This window comes from Scyliorhinus torazame, chromosome 25, assembly GCF_047496885.1.
Source record: "Scyliorhinus torazame isolate Kashiwa2021f chromosome 25, sScyTor2.1, whole genome shotgun sequence".
NCBI lineage: Eukaryota > Metazoa > Chordata > Chondrichthyes > Carcharhiniformes > Scyliorhinidae > Scyliorhinus > Scyliorhinus torazame.
Window position 1 is genome coordinate 6,627,154 of NC_092731.1, and position 19,118 is coordinate 6,646,271.

Below are 19,118 nucleotides of genomic sequence, written 5' to 3' on the forward strand. Positions count from 1 at the left end.
ACTAAATGCAACTGAATTCTCCTAAATCCACATATTTTGCTGTGCAACACATGAAGCAGATACTTTATTTACAGAAACAGGATTTGTGACTTGCCATTTAAGCAAACTGAGGTAGGAATTAGGCTAGGCTAGTTTTCAGTCCCGACTTGCCACAGTGCAAGTTGAACACGTCCCAACCAAGAGGCCCGAGGCCAGAAGGGGACAAGGGGGTGTGGGGGTTGTGACTATTGTGGATCCGGAGGAGCTCTGGAGAGACAGAAAAACTCCCCTTGTACGCAGTGATGCCAGGGAACCAGCAAAAGGATATGAACATATAACATTTGTTACGAGGGAGGCAAAGTGGTATTATCTCTAGACTAGTAATCCAGAGACCCAGGGTAATGCTCTGGGATCCCAGGTTCAAATCCACCACGACAAATTTGAATTAAATTTTAAAAATCTGGAATTTTAAAAGTATAATGATGACCATTGCTGATTGTCGTAAAAACTCATCTGGTTCACTAATGTCCTTTAGGGAAGGAAATCTGCCATCCTTACCCAGTCTGGCCTACATTTGACTCCAGGCCCACAGCAATGTGGTTGACTCTTCACTGCCCGCCCCCCCCCCCCCCCCCCCGCCCCCCCCGCCCACCCCGGAAATGGCCTAACAGGTCACTAAGTTCAAGGGCAACTCGGGATGGGCAACAATTTCTTTTATTTTTTCCCCCCAAAATATACTTTATTCATAAAATCTATCATACTAAACATTACAGAACATTTTGAAATCATCTTGACTGTACATTTCCATCAGAGTTACACATTCCCTTGACTTTCTTCCGTTCAATTTTGATAACCGTACACACATCGCTCTTTACGTTACAATTCCTTCTTAAACATTTACATTGTCATGTTTCTTTTATACATTGGAGTGTTAATGACCCTGACCGAGGGGGGTTTACACTGTTACCCGCCCCTCGGTGTATATTGGGGGGTTTGCACTGTTACCCGCCCCTCGGTGTACATTTGCTGGAAAGACCTTACACAGTGGTCTTTCCCCATTGCGCCTTGGCGGCAGCTGCCCCAAGCTTGAGTGCGTCCCTCAGCACGTAGTCCTGGACCTTGGAATGTGCCAGTCTGCAACACTCGGTCGAGGACAATTCTTTGCACTGGAAGATCAGCAAGTTTCGGGCAGACTAAAGAGCGTCTTTCACCGAGTTGATGACCTTCCAGCAGCAGTTGATGTTTGTCTCGGTGTGTGTCCCTGGAAACAGTCCGTAGATCACAAGAGTCCTCTGTCACAGAGCTGCTCGGGATGAACCTTGACAAATACCACTGCATCTCTCTCCAGACTTTCTTTGCAAAGGCACATTCCACAAGGAGGTGGGTGACCAGCGATGCCCACATCTCAAAACACTTAGGTTTATTTTCTCTCGCGGATGTTTGTTTTGTACCTCCTTTAACTCCGAGTTGCCCTACCTCTACTTTAACTGACCTCATACTATTAATGTGCCTGTAAGTATTTTTTACAGCACTTTGTTCAACTGCCAGATTTTCGTTGTCTATTCATGATAGCTCGTCAGCAGGATAGTGATAAATGGTGCCGAATATAAATGATATAGAGTAGGAAATGCAACAAAACTCCAATAGTGAAGTTTCAGTGAAAGCACTATGCTCTTTCAAAAAAAAAGACCAGTTACCAAAATGTCTCCTCGAGTGTCGTGAAGGCAATGCAGAGCTAATTCCAGATTAGTACCTCCTCCAGGCAGCACACTTGAACAAGCTAAGTTGAGCAGGTCCGTCACTACAGAAAAGTAAGTTACAAAGGAAAGTCACTGTAAGAAACGACTTTCTTAGAAGCATGTTCTGTAGTTTCCCCCCTCTCCAAACTCTGATATACTCCAGCCGCCAATTCCAACATCTATATACGTCCATTACTGAATGATGACCAGCCGCAAGAACTGGTTTTATGACTCTTCCCAAGGCTAGCCGTGGAAATTAGTACAATAAACAAGGCATGATTTTAAGAAAATGCAACAGCTTATAAGATCCAGAAACAGGCGTGGAAAATTTAATTCTGTTTTAAAAGCCTCCAAAAAACAAGGGTCTGGATTCTCCGATCCTGCGGCTGTGTCCACAGGATCTCTGATCTTACGACCAGAATGTCGGCGGCGCACACGCACCGATCCTCCGTCCGGTGGGGGGGCTAGCCGCCGCGCAGCGTAAAGCCCCCGGCTTTACCTGCGGATACGGCCGGAGAATGGCCGGGTCCATGGCCGCGCATGCAAATAAAATTGAATAAAATATATACATCAGGAAACACTAAAAAGAATCTTTGATATTTTTTAACTGTCGAACTGCTGTGTCGACCGGAAGTTTGAAGTGCAGGTTGCTTCCACCGTGGCCAGCCTTGCCACCTCCGGACCACTCCCCACCAGTCCCCCGGCACCTGAAGCCCCCCTGCCAGTGGAACGGCTCCCCCCCGCCCCCACCCGACTGTGGCGGCGCTGAACACAACCCGCAGCCACCACGCAAGGTCCCCGAACAGTGTGAGCACCCACTAGCGACGCAGTTGGGAAGTCGGCCCATCGGGGACACAGCATCGGGGGAGGGCCTCAGGTAACGTCCTGAGGCCGTCCATATGACGTGGGGCGCATTCCCAGAGTACGCCGTTTTTGAGGGAGCAGAGCATCACAAGAACGACGCCCCCCAATTCCGCCGTAGTTGGGGATTCTCCCGCCGATCGCCAAATGTGATTTTGGCGTCGGTGATTGGAGAATCCAGCCCAACATTTCCAGTCCTCAGCCAGCCAGGTAAAATATAGGACACGATTTACCATCTGTGTACCACCGGAATCGGGACAGGACACACTGGTAAATCCCGCAAGAAGCCTCTTCCGGGATTCCCGACGGTCGTTATGCTCCATGACATTTTTTTTTTAAGAAACATTTTTATTCACATTTTTACATATTTTCAATAAACCCCCCCCCCCCTTACAGGAAAAATAAATTATGTGGAGATGCCGGCGTTGGACTGGGGTGAGCACAGTAAGAAGTCTTACAATACCAGGTTAAAGTCCAACAGGTTTGTTTCAAACACTAGCTTTCGGAGCACTGCTCCTTTCTCAGGTGAATGAAGAGGTATACCTGGTGTATACCGGACTTTGACCTGGTGTTGTAAGACTTCTTACAGAAAAAAGAAAAACAAAGAACACATAAATAAACATCTTACAACTACATCACGAATTCCCCCAATATACAAACCCCCCATTAAGCAATAATAAACACAGTAGAAAACACAAAGTAACCCCCCCCCCCCCCTCCCGGGTTGCTGCTGCTGCTGACCACCTCCTAACGTTCCGCTAGAAAGTCTAGGAACGGTTGCCACCGCCTGAAGAACCCTTGCACAGACCCTCTCAAGGCAAATTGTACCCTCTCCAATTTAATGAAATCTGCCATGTCGCTAATCCAGGCTTCCACGCTTGGGGGCCTCGCATCTTTCCACTGTAGCAGAATCCTCCGCCGGGCTACCAGGGACGCAAAGACCAGAATACCGGCCTCTTTCACCTTCTGCACTCCCGGCTCGTCCAATACCCCAAATAGTGCTAACCCCCAGCTCGGCTTAACCCGGGTGTTCACCACCTTAGACACCGTCCTCGCAATACCCCTCCAGAACCCATCCAGCGCCGGGCACGCCCAGAACATGTGGGTGTGATTTGCTGGGCTCCGAGCACCTCCCACACCTGTCTTCCACCCCAAAGAACCTGCTCAGCCTCGCCCCTGTCATATGCGCTCTGTGAAGAACCTTAAATTGTATCAGGCTATGCCTGGCGCAAGAGGAGGAAGAATTAACCCTACCCAGGGCGTCCGCCCATGCACCCTCGTCTATCTCCTCCCCAAACTCCTCCTCCCATTTACCCTTTAGCTCCTCCACCGAGGTCTCCTCCTCCTCCTGCATCTCCTGGTAGATCGCCAAGACCCTGCCCTCTCCAACCCACACCCCCAAGAGCATCCTATCCTGGATCCTGCATGCTGGAAGCAGCGGGAACTCCCTCACCTGCCGTCTTACAAACGCCCTTACCTGCATGTACCTGAAGGCATTTCCGGGGGGGGGGGGGGGGGGGGCCAAAATTTTCCTCCAGCGCCCCAAGGCTCGTAAACGTCCCATCTAAAAACAGGTCCCTCATCCTTCTAATACCTGCCCTGTGCCAGCTTAGGAACCCTCCAACCATTCTCCCCGGGACGAACCGATGGTTCTCCCGGATCGGGGACCACCGGACTCATGGTGTACCTAGTCGGCGGGAGCGGTGCGGTCACCAGCGCGCCCAGACTCGTGCCCACACAGGATGCCATCTCCAGCCTCTTCCACGCCGTCCCCTCCCCCTCCATTACCCACTTGCGTATCATCGCCACATTGGCAGCCCAGTAATACCCACAGATTAGGTAACGCTAACCCTCCTCAGTCCCTACTCCGCTCCAGAAATACCCTTCTCACCCTCGGGGTCTTTTTCGCCCACACAAATCCCATGATGCTCCTGCTGACCCGCTTAAAAAAGGCCTTAGGGATCAGGATGGGGAAGCACAGGAATACAAAAAAGAACCTCGGGAGCACCGTCATTTTCACCGACTGCACCCTACCCGCCAGGGACGCTCCGTGACATCTAACGATATCTCACGAGACGTCACGATCTGGATCCCACCCCACCCTAAGTGAGCTTAACTGCTCATTTAATTATGCCTACACCAGAACTAACCAGTCCTCGGGATCTATCAGCCTTGCCGAGGAGGTCCCAGCCGGGTGCCTTTTAGCACTGGTCTCCACGACGGGGACTAGCCGGAACGGCACTTGGGAGGATCTCCCAGGCGATCAGAGGCCCTGGATGGTTGGCCTCTGGACAGGGTGGTAGCTTGGAGCTGCTGATACCACCTGGGCACCGTGGCACTGCCAGGCTGGCACTGCTAAGGTGCCCCAATGGCATTTTGCCCATGCTAGGGATCCAGGCCCAGAAGTGCCCGGCCCATATCAGGTAGGGTGCAGGGGGGTTCGAGGACCCCCAACAGGTGAGTTGGGGCTTTGGGAGGGTCCGGGGGTGTTGAGTGCAGGAAATGCGACTGAGTAGGTCATCGGCAGGGAAAAAAACCAACAGAATCCTGTTCGATAGTGGGGTTTTTTGTTAAATCCCGTATCCCTTAATTCCCCGAGATACCAAAAAACAAAAATCTTTCCATCCCACAGCCTTAAATGTATTCAACAATGGAGCACCCACAACCTTCCGGGATAGAGAATTCCAAAGATTCACAACCCTTTCAGTGATGAAATTTCTCTTCATCTCAGTCCAAAAATGTACAGGTTAGGTGGATTGGCCGTGCTAAATTGCCCTTAGCGTCCAAAGGTTAGGTGGGATTACGGGATCGGGAGGGGGGTGGGAGAAAATCAGCCTCGGTGAGGGTCTCTTTCGGAGGGTTGGTGCAGACTTAATGGGCCAAATGGCCTCTTTCTGCACTGTAGGGATTTTATGATCCTGTGACTCTTGCCAATTTCATGTCCCAATCTAAATGACGATTAAAGTCCCCACAATTATTACATTTTTCCCCAAGCTCCAATAATTTCTTCTTTAATGTTCTGCCCAACAGTATAACTACTGTTAGTGGGCCTATACACTACTCCCACCAGTGTTTTCTGACTCGTGGTATTCCTAATTTCAATCCATACTGATTCTACTTCATGGTCCTTTCTCATTAATGCCGGTATCACGTTTTACTATCAGGGCTACTCCTCTACCTTTATCATTCTGCCTGTCTTTCCTAAATATTGCTTGCCCGGGAATACTTATTTCCCACTTCTGATCACCTTGTAACCATGTCTCTGTAATAGCGATTAAATCTAAATCATTTGTCTCTCATTCGTGCCAATTGAGACAATCATTTTTTCAAAATAATAATCCTGGTAAATGAACACACCTCTCGCCTGAGTGACTTTGTTGGTTTCAATGTCATCCCATGGTTTCCACACTAGGTCTGCTTGGTGAACACGATCATCCACCAACGACTTGTCTTGCAGTAATGGAATCTCTGCCTGGAACCGTGACCCAATGTTAATGTGCCTAAAGCAAGTTACACATGCGTTATGATAAATAGACAGGAACACAGGAGATTGAAGTGCCCATTTTCTGAGAACGGAGAATTCAATCCTTCACATGCAAAGGTCCTAATCTCAAATGGCTAGCCTGTGAGGAGACACCAAAGGAAAGAAGAATTCTCAGGACATGTTACTGAGCTTAGGAAGCCAGTGTTTTGTTTCCCTCCATCATTCGTTAAGGGGTATGGTAGCATTGTGGCTGTGTTATCAGCTTAATAATTGAGAGGCCTGGATAAGTGATCAGGTAAACCAAGATCAAGTCGCTCCACAACTATTGAGGAATTTAAATTCAGTTAATAAATCTGTGGTTGACACCGTCATGTGAGAGTACCTTTAAGAAATGGGTGTTTATAAATGGGTGTGTATATAAATATCTGTAGTGAGAGTACCTTTAAGAAATGGGCGTTTATAAATGGGTGTGTATATAAATATCTGTAGTGAGAGTACCTTTAAGAAATGGGTGTTTATTACTGCAGTGATGTCAGAGTGGGTGGAGCTGGGCTGTCTGTCAGCTTTCTACTTTCGTTTTAGGCTGTGTGCTGCCGGGTGTGTTTTAGTTTCGTTTTCAGAGCTGGATAGCTGCAGTCACAGCCAGAAGGGGTATTAGTCTCTCGCTCTGTAATCTAAAAACTGTAAATTGATCCTTTGGTGATTTAAAACTATTAACTGCTCTCAGTAGTGACTTTAACCTGACGTGCTTCTGTTAAAATGTCTTTTTTTTAAGTCTTATGGATGTTAAAAGGAAAGCTTAAAGGATTACTTAAGTGTTGTAGTCTTTGGGGGTTGTATTTGAATTAATGGTTGCCAAGATGTTCACTGTATGTTTTAAAAAGGTTAACTTGAGTTCACAGAATAAACATTGTTTTGCTTTAAAAAATACTTTTCCATTTCTGTTGTACCACACCTGTAGAGTGGGCCGTGTGCTCCCCATACCACAATCTAGTAAAAGTTGTGGGTCAGGTGAACTGCACGATACACTTTGGGGTTATCTAAACCCTGGCCCATAACAACACTCTGAAATAGACTTGCAAGTCACCTAATCGTTCCCGGGACAAGAGGCCAATTAGTCCCTCAAGCCTCTTTTGCTATTCATGGCTAGCCTGCAACCTATCTTTGCCCCATATCCTTTAATACCTTTGATTAAGCACAAATCTAGCAATCCCAGATATAAAATAAACAATAGACCTTGCAGCAGTTGCTGTTTGTGCAAGAGCACGCCAAACTCGGTCTTTAGAAGTATTTCCTAATTCCACTCCTGGAAGGCCTGGATCTAATTTTTAAATTGCATCATTGAAGTCCTTGTCTGATGACATGGCAGCACCTTCTCAACGGCAACTGGGGATGAACAATAAATGCTGACCCCCCCCAGCGATGCCCATATCCCATAAATGAAGAAAATTTGCTCTGAAGCAGAGTGATAAGGACTCGAAACGTTAACTCCGTTTCTCTCTCCACAGATGCTGCCACACCTGCTGTGTTTTTCCAGCATTTTATGTTTTAATTTTATTTAAAATAATTTGTTAATTGGGTGTGTATACTAGCATAGTGCACATTAGCGATCTACTCAGCTGGAGGGTGAGTGGGAGAATATCAAACAAGCACTTACTATAATCAGCAGAAGGAAGTTGGAACCCGTTTTGCTGCAGGCCAATGATTTACATTGTTTCTACTAATGTTGATATTAGTCTCACATAATGCAAAAAATGTCCACACACCATAGGTACAAATTAAAACAAGGGCGATAACTTTATCTTCTGGATAATTGTTGCTGATAAAGTGGACTGAAATTGAAATAACTTACGGTTCTATGGTGACTATGGAGTCATCTTTAACCACGGAGATGCCATAAATTCCATCGACACCATCTGGAAAGGTCAGAATGATATGAAGAATCAAACGAAACTTAAGCCCTACACAAAAATGTATCAGGGCAGTACACACTCATGGCTGATATTCAATGTGTTTGAGGTCATGGGCCTGAAATTTTGCTACTGAGGGGAGAAGCTTGAATGGGAAATTTCCCAGCTTTCCCCACCGGCCAAGAAAGAAAGGCCCCCAATCTTCACTCGGGGCAGGTGCGGGATAGAGTCGCTGACCAGGGAGGGAAGCAGACGGCCACAGGAGCAGGCAAATGCCACTGCAGCAGGTTAGGTTGGCCTCAGTTCCCTGGGACTTGGTAGGATTTTAGGCACTCTAGCCCTCACCCTCCCACCCTGCACCCCCTCAAGATCCTTTATATCCCCATGCCAACTCATGATCATACCTAACACAATGGCTCTTTATACCCCTTGCTACCTCATACCTCTCACCCACCCCCTTGGCCCCTTATACCCCCATACTACCTCAGGCATTCCACAGGCATGGTCCCTTATAGTCCAAACCAACTCACCCAATCTGCATTCTGGGCAGACCCAAGAGCCATGTAGAGATTAAATAAAGCTCTTATAATGTAATATGGAGACTTGATAGTAAAACAAATCTTAATCATGAAAGCCCAAACTTGTTTTTTAAATTTACGTGCTTTATCGCTTCTCAAAATAAATTATTTACCCAATGTCAAAGACAGTTAATCTTTTAATTGCCTCTTTAACCTGTCAGTCAAATTGTGAGCTCAGGACTCGCTGCTGAGAGAATTGGAGCTTTTATAAGTTTTTAAAAAAAATTTGGAGTACCCAATTTTTTTTCCAAATTAAGGGACAATCCACCTACCCTGCACATCTTTTTAGGTTGTGAGGGTGAGGCCCACGCAGACACGGGGAGAATGTGCAAACTCCACACGGACAGTGACCCGGGGCCGGGATCAAACCCGGGTCCCTGGTGCCATGAGACAGCAGTGCTAACCACTGCGCCACCGTGCTGCCCCAACTTTTATAAGTTAAACAAGAGTCCTGAGAGAAATGTCAGCCAACAGCTATTGAAACTGCGAGAAGAGCTATTTGTTTAAACTCTCCCTGATACCTGCAGCTTGTTCTTTTTTTTTCATTTAAAGGGCTGGGTATTCAAATAACTTCGCAGCATGGGCAGCATGGCAGCACAGCAGTTAGCACTGCTGCCTCACAGCGCCAAAGTCCTATGTTCGATCCCAGCCCTGAGTCACTGTCCGCGTGGAGTTTGCACATTCTCCCCATGTTTGCGTGGGTTTCACCTCCACAACCCAAAGATATGCAGGTTAGGTGGATTGGCCACGCTAAATAGCCCCTTAATTGGACAAAAATAATTGGGTACTCTAAATTTATTTTAAAAAACTTTGCACCATGACAGTATGGAGGTCTTGTAGTGCAATGGTGGCATTCCTGTCTGAGCCATCAGCTTTGGGTTCAAGACCCACCCTAGGATTTGATGGCCAAGGACGGTGCACTCATAACGCGATCAGCAGGTTGAGTATCAACCTATAAGATCCTTTCAATAGAGGCCAATGGCAGGTGGTTAGAGTGGGAGAGGCTCCTGGTCAGCCATTTTAATGCAGAGTCGTACCCATCAAGCTTGGATGACAGACTAGCGACCTGTTCCAGGAAAAAGCAGCTGTGGAAACAGATGAAAGTCTGCCTTGTGCACCACTAGGTGCAGGAAGAGAAACAACATGAGAGTTATATTGATCTTATCCATCCTTCAACAACCTTTACATATACGCCATAAATTTGTGAATCACACACCATGGGTTAAATACCTTACAGCAGCGATAATGGGGTCTTTTGAATGGAGCACAAAGCTCAAATAGCCCTTTCTCTCATGTGTGAACCTTTGCCCCACCACAAAAATTACATGCCGGAAATGGGGACTGGACTTCCACAGCCAGGGCCTGTCATTGTGGAAGCTCCGCGGACTCGCCACAACATCTGTTTTCCTAGTTGACAAGATATTAGCATTGGTGCATGGAAGACATTCTCATTTTGGCCACCCTGCATCAGAATCAACCTCCCGGAGATCAGAGTTATTAGTCTGGATGCAAGGCAAAATTCCCTTCACTTGTCCCCAAAAACGCATCACATTAGATACCCCCATCTGCAACCGCTATCAGTGCAATACTACTTAATTACCCACACCTGCCATTGTATAGCCTCTTGGAGAGAAACAGCCAATTTAATGTTGACTGTGACAGTTTTACATTAGTCCAAGCTCAGTAGGAATTGGGAGGCAAAATAGATGGCACTTATACCCTTTATTTTACCCGTGCCAAATCTAACCTGAAATGCTTAACTCTGACAGTGGATACCTTAAGTGTTCCCCAATACTGAAATCGCTCACACATTTCTAAAATGCACTTTTAAAGTGTAAATTTGCAATGGTATTGTTTTGAACTACCGTTAGCTTTACAGAATATCTTGAGACTTCAGGAACAACCACCCAGTTATTTAACTTCCTTTAAAGGATAGTGAACACGTTCAAATAAAATTCCGTTATACCTTGTTTTAACATGGTTGTCAAATCTTTTAACATGGATCTTCAACTATATTAAAATTGTAATGATTATGTTTTTACAAAAACCTTAAGGAGTAGACACCAGCAAAACCTTCTTGAAAGACAAAATTGGTAAAGCATTGGAAAATAATTTACCTACAACACTGCCCAGGATTCCTTTAGGAGTGTATGTTGTGTGTGGTGTCTTGCTCCCTGGCAAAGAACAGATTCTGTTAAAGTAAAGCCCTGAGCCATGGCGAATTGGACTTAACATCGGAGGAGGCGTGTATGGCGGAGGTTGAAAGCTTTTCTCCAGAAGGTGATCAGCTAAGCAAACAGGGGAACGCATATGACTCTGGTACAGCACCATCCCTGGCAGCACCCCAGTCTGATTTGATGCTGGAGATGGGATAAACAGCGGCTCTGGACGAGATCGCTTCCTTCGTTGCTTTTTGGAGTGGCCTCTGCAATTTATGTTTGCTTGTTTGCCAGTTTCAGTGACCTACAACATATAAATCTCAAAAGTAACAAACATTTCTAAATATAAATCTCTTAAGTAATATATATTTTAGTGAAACATTGAGGAAGTGCTACACTGTTAGGAGGTCCTGTCTTTTACTGTGTGATGGCCCCAAACAAATATTAATCCCTCACAGCATAATTTGTTGGCTCATAAGAAAAACAGAGATTGCGACTATTAAAGTGAATGAAAGACCTGTTCACATACACGGCAATAGGTCCAGTCCCAAGTAACTCAGAAGAAAAGCCACAAATGTTGGGAATCTGAAACCAAAGCAGAACTTCCCTCATTGGCTCTAATGAAAGATTCCCGCTGGAAACATCGTCCTATTTCTGATGATGACTTGCCGCTCGTTTCCAGCCACTTCCGTTTTCACTCCAGTCACGTGCTGCAGGGATTGGCACTCAAGTCCATTTGTATGACGGCTACACTGTACCAGTTAAGACTTTACAAGACCATTCTCACCTGGGCAGAGCTGTCATTTGAGGACACTATTAAATCAGTCAGCCTTGTTGTGACAGACTTCCTTGGTGAATTCTCTGATTTCCTGGGTTTGCCATCTTTCTTCGAACCCGCAGATTTCACTGGTACAGAGACCGGGATCACTAGAGGCATCGCCACACTTTCCTCCAGTGGCTTCTTGAGCAGAAGAGCACTGAGTTTATCCTCCAGATATTGAAAGAACAATCCGCCATGCTCCATTTTCTCAATTCCATTGTCAGTCACCTAAAGTTAGAATTACAAAATAATATTTTGTCAGATTGCTTGGAAATAGCCTGTTGATACAAGAAAACCTAATGATATCATCCTTCCTCTCTGTATATAATACAGACTCATATATGCAAGTAATTTTCTTTTAAATATTCATTCACAGGATGTGGGCACCACTGTCAAAGACAGCACTTACAGCCCACCCCTATTTGTTCTTGGATGGTGCTGGTGAGCTGCCTTTATGAACCGCTACCATACTTCAGTGATTTCTTTGTGCAGATTTGATGAAACAAGGCTATTTCAGAAGGCATTGCTGTGCCTGTGTCAAACATAGGCCAGCTCTGTAAAGACAGCAGCTTTCTTTCCTAAAGGATATTAGTGATCCAAATGTGTTATTTTTTAAATTATAATCCAGCAGATAAATAGTCACCATTACTGATACTAGCTTCTTATTCCAGATTTTTAATTTATATTTCCCAGTTGCCATGGTTGAATTTGAACTCGTGTTTCATGAATTCAAGGTTAGCTCAGGTCTTGGATTACCATTTTAATAATTTTTAAAAAAAAATTTAGAGTAGCCAATTATTTTTTTTTTCCAAGGGGCAATTTAGCATGGCCAATCCACCTACCCTGCACATCTTTGGGATGTGGGGGCGAAGCCCACGCAAACGCGGGGAGAATGTGCAAACTCCACACAGACAGTGACCCAGGGCCGGGATTCGAACCTGCGACCTCGGCGCCGTAGTCCCAGTGATAACCACTGCGCTACGTGCCGCCCCTGGGTTACCAGTTTAATAACATAAGCACTATGCCACCATAAACCCTAATTTATCTATGGAGCGAGATTGCAGAAGTCTTGAGGTACGGGGGCCGGAGTGTCCTTCTACGTGAATCATACAAAATTAGGATGCAAGTACATCACGTGATTTGGAAGGCAAATCGAATGTTGTTTATTGGAACTGTTGCTAACTTTTGGTTGGTTCTTAATTTGGCTCTATTTAATAACGTTTGCTCAAGAGTCGCCAGGTATCTTTCGACACCGCCACAAGGTTCAGAACCGAATACTGATCAATGACTGGATACACCAGTAAGTAAGTTCAAAAGCATTGCTCATTTATTTACAGTCAAATCTACTCATGCATAAACTCTACAAAACTAAACTACCACTATTACTAAGGCCTATACTTAGCTTCGGGCACACACTCAGAGGAACAATGGCCGTTGCTCGGTTCTGAGGCTGCTGGGTTGAGCTGTTTACAGGGTAGCAACTAGGAGCGTCTATCTCGTAGCGTGCGTTGACTTGGAACTTACTTGGTCTGCTGTAGCTGCTAGGCAGGTCTCTCTCTTCGCTGAGAGCCAAAGCCAAAGGAGGGCGTTCTCCCTTGGGGGATACCTTTTATACCCAAAGGGGCGTCGCGCTCTTTTGGGCAGGCCTTGAACTTGGCCTCAACTAATTGGGTCTTTCCCTATCATTGGTATCGATTTTCCTCCAATAGAGGGGTGGTTCCCTGAACGCTGGGCGTGTCCTGGTGACGGTCAGTCAGCTTTGTCTTAGCTTCTTCTGGCGCCGGGGAGTCTGTCCTAACATTGTGTATCTAAATGTTTCCCTTTTGTCCCCGGAGATGGCTCATTAGTATGTAAATCATTTGGTAGTTTCCGTCCTGTCTGAGCGTTCAAGGTTCTAATCGGGGCAGCACGGTAGCATTGTGGATAGCACAAATGCTTCACAGCTCCAGAGTCCCAGGTTCGATTCCGGCTTGGGTCACTGTCTGTGCGGAGTCTGCACATCCTCCCCGTGTGTGCGTGGGTTTCCTCCGGGTGCTCCGGTTTCCTCCCACAGTCCAAAGATTTGCGGCTTAGGTGGATTGGCCATGCTAAATTGCCCATAGTGTCCAAAATTGCCCTTGGTGTTGGGTGGGGTTACTGGGTTATGGGGATAGGGTGGAGGTGTTGATCTTGGGTGGGGTGCTCTTACCAAGAGCCGGTGCGGACTCGATGGGCCGAATGGCCTCCTTCTGCACTGTAAATTCTATGATGATTCTAATCAACAGACAGGGCTTGCACCCGCTTGTTTCTTAGCATTGTCTAATTTTCTCTGCAGTCTTTGCAAGTGTCCACTTTGTAATCGGGACGTGGCCATCCCAGATGGCTACACTCCCTCCTTGTGATCCTCAACGCGAAGTGTGAAGGATCACATTACTATGGCGTCTTCATCCTCTGATACCCGGGGCACCCATGCTTAGGCTCTACACTGTCCTATCCTATGCAACACAATTTTACCTGAACCATTTTAAGTACATTATCAAAATATTCTACGGGACGCTATGACATTAATACATGCATTACAGAAAAAAAAACTGGAAGCTCTAACTATTCTCAATAAACTACCCTCATATAAACGATCCAAAAATACAAACAATCCAAAAATAATCCATACATCTTAAACTGTACAAAATAGCAGCACACAGATTTCTCTGGCCTGGCAGTCAGACACAGAGGTTTACATCTCTTTATTCCATAGAATACATTAAACAAAATGTATGCTCTTTAATCCGTCCCAATGGGTTCGGGGGTCTGGTGAAATCCGAAAATGGGGGACCTAAATCTGTATACGGGGGTGTGAGAGCGGTATGCTCTGTTTCCCCATTTCCTAACTCTAAACGTTTGCACGACACTGCAAAGTATCGTCAGCACTAAGAGTGCTTCAACTACATATGAGAGTGAGTACCAGGTGATAAACGTATCACACAAGGTCGGGGTATTGCTAGCTGTCGCTGGGCTAGTTATCTCGGGGTTCCGTGCATTACAGGGGTGAGAGTCATTTACGGTTTGTATGGTAGGGGTCAGGGGGGGTAGCATCCGCACGCAACTGAAGGGATCCCGCTAAGATCCATGTGAACACGAAGGCTGTCTTCATCTTTGTCGGACTTCTTTGTCTTCCTCTGGGGTTCCCGGGTTTCCGAGTTCTGTGAACACAAGCATAATTTCTGTTATTGTCTTGCTTAAGATCTCGTATGTCTGTCTGTCCTTTACTGCCAATTTCCCTTTATAATTGGTCACCATCTGTGACTCCCTCATTTAAAAAAAAACCCCGAATATTTAGACAAGACATCTAAGAAAATACTGCCGTACTGCGAGCCGTCTCGCAGCCTGTGCGATTTACCATCCCAGTGTTTGAGGATGTAAATAGCATAGGGAAGCAACCTAAGGGTTGCCAAAACCAAACAAAAGAATTTTGAACTTAACGAGCCAAAATGGGTGCAGTTAAGAAATGGGTGGAATCCCCGGTAGGACGGTGATCGATGCTGTATGTGCTCTACCCGAGCGTAGCTGACCAGAGGGGGGGGTCCTCAGGCAGGGCGTGGACCAATGCCGTTTCTCCACTGCCTGAGCAACCGGCAAGAACGGGTAAGAATGTGGTCGTCGTGGGGGCTGCCTCTCGAATTAGGAGAGCACCTATGAGTCGGGTTCTGTCGACAGACTAGTTCCTCTGAACTATTGCCTGGGCCAAACTTGTACCTTTAACAAGGTTCTGTCGACAAACTAGTTCCTCTAACAGCCATTGGCCGTCAGAGGGGGGGTGGTGACGTGGGGCCGTGAAAAAACTTTCCGAGTTTACACACAACACTTAACGGTAACACTAACGAACAAACATTCAACAAACATGGTGCAGGTTCCATCAGAAAGGACACCGTATCTCTCCATCGCTTCCTTTTTTCTCCATCATCTGGACACCTCACTGCTCAATAGCGAACAGGGTCGCAAAGGGATTGGTTTGGTGGGAGTCAGACTCTAAGTCATCATCTTCTCCCGGCTGCCAAACTCTTGTCTGCAGTAACGGTGCTAAAGCTGCTTGGGGCGAATTGGGGTCCATCTCATCATTCCGGATGAGCCTGAACGAATTGTCTCGGTGCCAGAATCGTGTGTCGAGGTTGGAGCTACTATGCTTCAATCTGTAATCGTCGGACGGTGGGTCTGGGTCAGGGGCTTTGATATAAGTGATTTTAAATGGGTCGGTGGAATCATGGTCAGATTAAGTGGGAGTGGGGCCTGGTGCAGGGGTGTAGGCATAACGTGGTGTGCTGTGGCTATCGTCATCTTGATCGCTATCACTGTCGCTGCTGGTTGAGGGAAGGGAGAGGCGGAGACGTGCCTCTGGGGGCGGTGTTGAAGTCGTGTCTGAGGACGGGCAAGAGTGGTTGGGGGAGAGTAGGAATACGTCATCTGTGGGCGGGGCGTGATCGTCTGCTGCTGCGAGCAGGATGTGGTGTGTGTGGTTATTCGGTGAGCCGTAAGCCTTGAGCTGGTTTATATGAAACCACGCAGACTTACCATTGGGATGTTATTTTGTATACTGAGGGGCTGACTTTGTCCGAAATGGAGTACGGACCGGAAAGTTTTGGGGAGAGGAATGAACTGTGGTTGGAAAGGGAAAGCAGAACTTGTTGCCCTACTGTAAACTCAGTGGCACGTACTGTTTTGTCGAAACAGGCCTTGCTCTGTTTCTTCCTGCTTCCAAGTCTCACTGCTGTGGCGAGTTGGGCTGCCTTTTTGTTCTGTACTAGTTGTGTGACATTGTTTTCATGTGTGAGGGCTGTAACTGCGGGACTGGCCAAATCCAGTCCTAGTAAATACTCAGTGCCTTTCATGGGGCGTCCGGTCATGAGGGTGTGGGGGGTGAAACCTGTGGATGTAGATACTGTGTTTCTTTAAAACATCAAAGCAAATGGGAGTACTGAATCCCATGTGCTATTATTTTGCTGAACAATTTTCCTGAGGGTGGCTTTCAATGTCCTATTCATTCGTTCTACAATGCCACTTGACTGGGGGTGGTATGCAATATGGAACTTCTGTCTGATTCTGAAAATCGGGAGGACGTTTATCATTACACGTCCGGGGAAATGGGAGCCTTGGTCGGACTCTATACTGCGTGGGAGGCCCCATCTTTTAAAGATGTGGTGTGTTAATATTTTCGCCGTCGTCTTGGCCGTATTAGTTCTTGACGGAAATGCTTCCACCCATTTTGTGAAGGTGTCTATGATCACCAACACATACTTGTAACCATTTCTGCACGGGGTAGGGGTCCTATATAATCTATCTGGAGAATTGCCCAGGGTTCATTAACGGGGCGGGTATGGCTAAGTTGAGCCTTTTTAGCATATCTGTCCGATTGTTCTGGGCGCAGATTAAACAAATCTCTACGTAGTGTGTGACATCAATTTTTAAATCAGGCCACCAGCAAAGCGGTCTGAGGTGGGCTAGGGTGGGTTCAATTCCTTGGGTGTCCATGATTGTCATGGAACTGACAAATTATCTGGTTCCTGTCCTGGCTGGGGTCTATATAAATGCCATCCTTTAAAAGCACACCGTCATGTGTGGTGATTGCGTTTTTAAAACTTGTCGTACGGGGCTGGGAAGGTTCCCTTTAAAACTTCCCTGAGTTTCTCGTCTTCTTTCTGGGCCTTCCCTAAATCCTGAATGTTGGTCTGTGAGACCTGAACTGCGTGTACTGGGGTGCTTTCGGGGGGATTCCAGAAATAACCATGCCTGGAGCCCGTCTTCGCTAGGGCGTCTGCTTTAAAGTTACATTGGGGAGGGGAAGAACGGTGATGACTGCGAACCTTAATTATGCCGTATTTCGTATCCTTCGCTGTCTCTAAGATATGGCGGAGTAATGGGGCTGAGGGTAGGGGTTTACCGTCCGCGGAAACAAATCCTCTTGTTTCCCAGAGTGGTAGGAACTCTGTCAAACTATTGCAGACATACAAGCTGTCTGAATAGATGTCTGCTGGGTTCGGGAACGAGTCTGGGTGGTCTACAATATATGCAATCGCTGCCAGCTCTGCTGCCTGCGAGACTAAGTGTCCTGGCAACTTCAAGGAAATTTCATCTAGGGCGCGTCCCTGCACGTCCTCTACATATATCCCGCAACCGGTAATTCTCTTTCCATTTAACACTGTGGTGAGCCATCCACATAAATCCTTAGAGGTGCGCACGTCTCTGTGGGCTGGGGTCTCTGGGGTGTACAACCTGTTTTCCTGGGGAGTGTTTTGGGAATAAATGAGCCTGTGTTGTGTTTAGTGGTGATGATTTCACATTCGTGAGGGGTGCCTTCATACTGCAGATTATCGGCAAGGAAGGTGTGGGTTTTGGTTCTCTTTACCGTGTTGTCCCGTCCCTGCAAAAGAAGGGTCCAACGGGCTGCACGGATTTGGCTGACTGTGCCATCTTTAAGTCGGCCGTCTAACAATAGCTGTGTCGGTGTGTGTTCTGTGAGGATGGGGTTGCGTCCTGTAATGTATTCGAAGTATTGCACTGCCCAAAAAACTGCGAGCAGGTGCCTTTCACAGGCAGAAAATCCTTGCTCTACGGGATCTAACATGCGTGAGGCGTATGCTATGGGGCGTAACTGGTCATGGCGATCCTGGAGGAGCACGGCCGAAAGGGTTCGGTCGGTGCTTGCTACCTCTATAGCGTACGGGGAATGTGGATCTGGGACCTGTAGAGCGGGGGCTGTGCTGAGTGCTCTTTTTAAAGCATCCACGGCATCTGTATGCTGTGGAAGCCATTCCCAAGGTGCCTGCTTCTTGAGAAGTTCGGAAAGGGGCGCTGCTTTAGTTTCGGCAGTAACCAACTAGTCCTAAAAATGACCGGAGGGCTGAGACGTTGTGGGGAAGGGGCAATTTGACGATCGAGACAATTCTCTTGTGCTCGATCTCGCGTTTACCATGAGTGGTGTGAGGCAAGTACCATATTATATTATTATTTTTTTATTTGTTAGCCAGATCTTGGTTGAAAGTTAGAGGGATGGCAGGGAAGGGAGTGCAATGTTCCTCTTGCAGGATGTTTGAGGTGAGGGATGCCGTTAGTGTCCCTGCTGATTTTACCTGCAGGAAGTGCTGCCATCTCCAGCTCCTCCAAGACCGAGTTAGGGAACTGGAGCTGGAGTTGGAAGAACTTCGGATCATTCGGGAGGCAGAGGGGGTCATAGATAGCAGCTTCAGGGAATTAGTTACACCAAAGATTGGAGATAGATGGGTAACTGTAAGAGGGACTGGGAAAAAGCAGTCAGTGCAGGGATCCCCTGCGGTCGTTCCCCTGAGAAACAAGTATACCGCTTTGGATACTTGTGGGTGGGGGGGGGGGGGGGGGGGGAGGAGACTTACCAGGGGTAAGCCATGGGGTATGGGCCTCTGGCACAGAGTCTGTCCCTGTTGCTCAGAAGGGAAGGGGGAGAGGAGCAGAGCATTAGTAATTGGGGACTCGATAGTCAGGGGCATAGATAGGAGATTTTGTGGGAGCGAGAGAGACTCACGTTTGGTATGTTGCCTCCCAGGTACAAGGGTACGTGATGTCTCGGATCGTGTTTTCCGGG

General features: G+C 47.0%; 1 protein-coding gene across 1 annotated transcript in view; it reads right to left on the bottom strand.

Annotated features, from left to right (window-relative positions):
• Window positions 1-19,118, bottom strand: part of LOC140402230 (zinc finger protein 541-like) — a 78,801-nt gene that overhangs the window by 18,372 nt on the left and 41,311 nt on the right. The window contains exons 5-8 of the mRNA XM_072489858.1: window positions 11,605-11,758; window positions 7,916-7,979; window positions 5,937-6,079; window positions 1,677-1,780 (exon numbers count right to left, since the gene is read on the bottom strand). Coding sequence (XP_072345959.1) covers window positions 1,677-1,780; window positions 5,937-6,079; window positions 7,916-7,979; window positions 11,605-11,758 — 465 coding nt within the window. The remainder of the gene's footprint in view (window positions 1-1,676; window positions 1,781-5,936; window positions 6,080-7,915; window positions 7,980-11,604; window positions 11,759-19,118) is intronic.